The 4534-nt window shown below is 36.0% G+C and overlaps 1 protein-coding gene across 1 annotated transcript; it reads left to right on the top strand. All coding sequences in view use genetic code 12, as the record gives it.

Moving 5' to 3' along the window:
- Positions 1–492: 492 nt before the first annotated feature.
- On the top strand, positions 493–1599 carry J8A68_005283 (C2HC-type zinc finger protein; the record flags this gene model as incomplete). Its single annotated transcript, XM_049409332.1, has 1 exon — positions 493–1599. The coding sequence occupies one exon, from the start codon at positions 493–495 to the stop codon at positions 1597–1599; it is 1107 nt and encodes a 368-aa protein (XP_049261437.1).
- Between the last annotated feature and the right edge of the window lie 2935 nt (positions 1600–4534).

Raw genomic sequence — 4534 nt, 5'->3', positions numbered from 1 at the left:
TTTTTTTAGGTAGTATAGTGTGTATATAGGAATAGATATACCCACTGTATTACAATTGGTACGCACCGCTAGGTTTCGAGAAAGAGTCATCAGAATATTATTAGAACATACTTTTGTTGAATTAGAATCTAAATTTTGGTGTTTTTAGTGAAAATTTTTTCCAATCATACATTTGACATTCAAATTGGCTTCAAAATCATCAAATTCCCCCCCTCACCAGTTAATTATCCAATAAAATTCACTACAATCATACCATTTTATCAACTTTGAGAGTTTTGTTGGCGAAACTTTACTAAATTAGGAAATTTTTTGTTGGGACCATTGTTTTTAGAAATTTTTTTTCATATTTTTATTGCCACACTAACACATTTCATTTTTGCCGCATTTTTCAAAATTTCGCATTCAAGTTTAACAAATTTTGCAACACAATTTTTTTCCATACAAGTCCAAGTACAAAGATTAAAACCAACTGATTAACAAGGAACATCAAAGATGAACAACAACAACAGCAGCCAAACCACCCCAGCTCACACCAATCAAGGTCATCCAGATAATCAAAATCAGCACGACTACTTTAATCAAGAAGATGATTTCGAACACGACTATTTTAGTCAAGAAGATGATTTCGATCAGGAGTATTTTAGCCACGACGAAGATGATTTCGAACAGCTCAACTACAATCATGATGGAACCAATGACTACCCTAAACCGTATCCTAAAGTTAAGTATCCTTTTGATGGAAGCACTGAAAACCTTAAGTATGGAAGATCAGCACTTGAAAACATGAAAACTGCAATCATGGAGAACATTAATCTGAAGCAAGCCCTTAGTAGTCTTGATACCCTCAAGTTAGTCAAACCATATCTTAAAGACAACGCATATCATTGGGCTAAAGAATTTTTCACAAACCTTCACCACAGCCTTGTTGGAGAACACCATCACTATTCCAGAGTTAAAGTTAATCAATTAGGAGAAGTTGCAAATACTGTTGTTATAACATTGAAGAATGAAGATACTGTTACTTTGCGTAAATTCCTCCAAGCCAATAATGAAGCTAAATCTTCTTACATTTTTGAAGCGTTTACTATTGCATTTGAAGAGAAGTTTAATGTCGTTTATGAATCAGCTAGATTAATTGAGAAAATCCAAACTATTCGTCAACGTGAACCACTTTTTGCCTACCGTCAAAGATTTCTTGAAACTTATAAGTATTGTAAAGAAGCAATGTCAGAAGCTACTGCAATCCGTTATTTTCTTGATGGTATGGATATCGAATATCGTAAATATTACACCAGAGACCGTGACAACTACAAAACCATCAAGGATCTTGACAATTTAATTGAATATCGTGATATTGATGATAGATTAAGCAAACGTAACAAAAATCATAGTATCCGCAAAGGCAGAAAAGCTTACAGCAATAATTATCATCCATACTCAGGACAAGACCATCAGCAACAATCTCAATCTCAGCCACAACAACAATCTGATCAACAACAAAATTCTACCCGAACTCAATCATCAACACCTATTTGTTACAATTGTGGTCAACCAGGTCATATTGCTCCAAGATGTAGGCAACAGCAGTTGAACCATTAGGAACGTTTTTATTGAAGAACAGACGGCAGATTTAAAAATCAAGATAACCGTGATTTGGTGATAGCATAATAATTGTGCTCAAAGTGTTAAATTTCTTCGACCATGCAACTACGATTTCTCGTTTCATTAGAAAATTACTCCAGTTTCTGTGTTAGAACTAGTGTGCACGAAATTATTCAACTCCAAGATATTGAGTATGAGAGCAGATTAATCTTTCTTTAATGAACATCGACGAACATAATCTTTCTTTTCATCGAAATTCGAANTTTTGAAGTCGTATTTCTGTGTATCTCTGTGATAGTTGTTCTCCAATTGTTGATCGTGGTATATACTGTGGTTCATTTGATTAGTGTCTTTACATTGTGTTTTGTCGTATTTTACATTTGTTTTTGTTTTTTTTGAATTTGTTTTACAAGATTTATTGTTACTGATTGTTAGTATGTTTGAATATATGTTTTGTTTTGTTTGTTTATTTGTCACGTATTGTAGGGGAGTAGGAATAACATTCTCTTGGTGGCGGGCAACCGTGATCAAGAGGGCTGCTACTACTATCCTTTGGCTATTATCAGGGAATCTTGCTCAGAGTGGGATGTGGATGTTGGATGGATAGACGCCGGCACTAAGCGGGGTGTGGTTAGCCCTAGATTTTCGTTGTGACCGAAAACCGTGCTTTGCCAGAAAAGCCCCAAACTTTTCGTTTTATTTGTGTTTATTTGTGTTTTTAAAGATTATTTGGTTTTCGGATCCTTGGACCACAGGTTCTAAAACCGACTTGTTATTTGTGATTATTTGTGATATTATATTTGTGTTTACTAAGATTATTTGGTTTTCGGATCCTTGGACCACAGGTCCTAAAACCGACTTGTTATATGAGATATGTGTTATGAGATTTGATATTATTTATGATTATGTTTTTGTTTTTTTTTGTTAGTCTTATCCATCCCAACAATTGCAAGACAGAAAGCAAACCTTGGGTACGTATCTAGCTTGGGGTTAAGGGTGCGTTATGCCAAGATTCCATTTTCTTTCCAAAGTTCCAAAGATTGTCGTTCATTAGCAATGTGCACGTTGTTGGTGTCTGGTTTATTCTTTGCTTAAGCTGATTTGGTTGCAAAATTTGATTCCTGGCCCGTTGATGATTTTGAGACTAAAATCTTTCCACCACATGTTGTTTTGCCTCCATTCCTTCCACTCCTTTGTCGCTACAGTCGTTTCGGCGGCTCAATGGGGACATTGAGTTTGGGGGAGGGGAGAGTGTAGTGGGTTGGTATCACTCCAATATGCAGGAAGCTTAAGATTCTGTGGATTAGTAGAGAGAAGTGGTTGTCACGTGTGTTTGAGAATATGCAGGATATATCTGAGCCCAGAGATATATAAAGAGTCAGGATTCCTTGAGACATGAATTTGGATTTGGAACTTCTTTTTTATCAAGCAATCTTTTTATCAACAAGCATTCTTTTACAACCAATTAATTTATCAACCAATTAATTATACTACAGAATCTGTTAAGAGAGGTTTTCTTTAAGAAGAGTTACTATCCATAGTTCATATTAGAGCCATAAATAACCAAAGCAGCTCCTTTTCTTTATTTTTTTTAGGTAGTATAGTGTGTATATAGGAATAGATATACCCACTGTATTACAAGTTCGTGAAAAGGGGCGTGTGGCGTAGTTGGTAGCGCGTTTGCCTTGCAAGCAAAAGGTCACTGGTTCGATTCCTGTCTCGTCCAATTCTTTTCTGCTCATTTATTTTTGAATCCAGTATAATCCAAGCTATTATTTTTCATGTTTAGGGTCAATATTATATCATCGTACCGGATCATTAAAGACAGCGAAATATAGGTGGTTCATATTTTTCATTTTTAACAGCTTGGATCTGACCAATTGCACGATTCCATTACTGCAATCTTTCCTTTTTAGAAATGGGACGAAAATAGACTGGGAGATTACAGGACACTTGTAAAAGACTGTTGGGCCAATTTCAAAAGTCAGGCTCTCATAGAATACTCCTTTTGTAAATATTTCAAAGTACATGAATTATTAAGCTCCTTTCTTTCAAAGCAAAACTTAGGAAGCCTAGTTGAGGACCTAACTGGGTCAAATGATAGAATAAGTGTGTGGGTTGTAATACCTAGGGCTACCTTGAAAGGAGTTATTAACAAAGGGAGTGCAGAGTCCGAGAGTCTTCAACAAAATTTTTCTCTGAATATTTAATTGGCAATACTGTGGGCCCAATGAATTCCTCTAAGTGTCGTGGCTTATGCTTAGCCTAGGTCCAATTGAAGTTGAGACAGTTGTGAGTAATTTTGGAAAAATTGTGACGACAACTACATTCATCTGTGAAGCTAATGAGTATTTCGCAGCCAATTGGTGCAGAACTTCAACATCTCCTATCAAATTTTGATCTTGAAGTACACACGGGGTTCTTGCTTGCATTTATGTCTAACTATCTAACGTTCCTTGTGTATTTTTCTGTTTCTAGTACATTAAGAAGAAATCTAATTTACGGTGTTTCACGTATTCAAATATGTTGTTGAGAAAACGTTCCAGAAATACAGGAACCTTATTTTTTTAAGGAGCATTCTTTTTCGCTTCTTCCGTGGATACTAAAAAGATGTCACGAAGAGAGCATTTCCTCTTTGAACAAATGTATTGTCTCTATTGAAACTCTCAAGCTTGCTGACAAAATATATTGAGGAAAACACGCATGAAGTAACTTGAATACACATTGCATGCAGCCAAGAAAATATAAAGATTGCAGCAAAACAAACCCTAAACAAAACCTTCACTCGCATAGAAAGATAGACACTTGCTAAAGATCTGGCAGATTTCCCCATGGGGGACTCTGGCTTCTAAGTATCTTCGTGGGGGATACCACCTTTTGTATGGTAAGGTTGCCTCCAAATTTTGGTATCCCCCACGCCAGCCGTTCAGCT

This window comes from Hemisphaericaspora subhashii (genome assembly GCF_019202705.1).
Source record: "Hemisphaericaspora subhashii strain CBS 10753 chromosome Unknown scaffold258, whole genome shotgun sequence".
In the NCBI taxonomy this organism is placed as follows: Eukaryota; Fungi; Ascomycota; class Pichiomycetes; order Serinales; family Debaryomycetaceae; genus Hemisphaericaspora; species Hemisphaericaspora subhashii.
The sequence above is the reverse complement of the archived record's forward strand: the minus strand, read 5'-3'. Positions and strand labels throughout refer to the sequence as shown.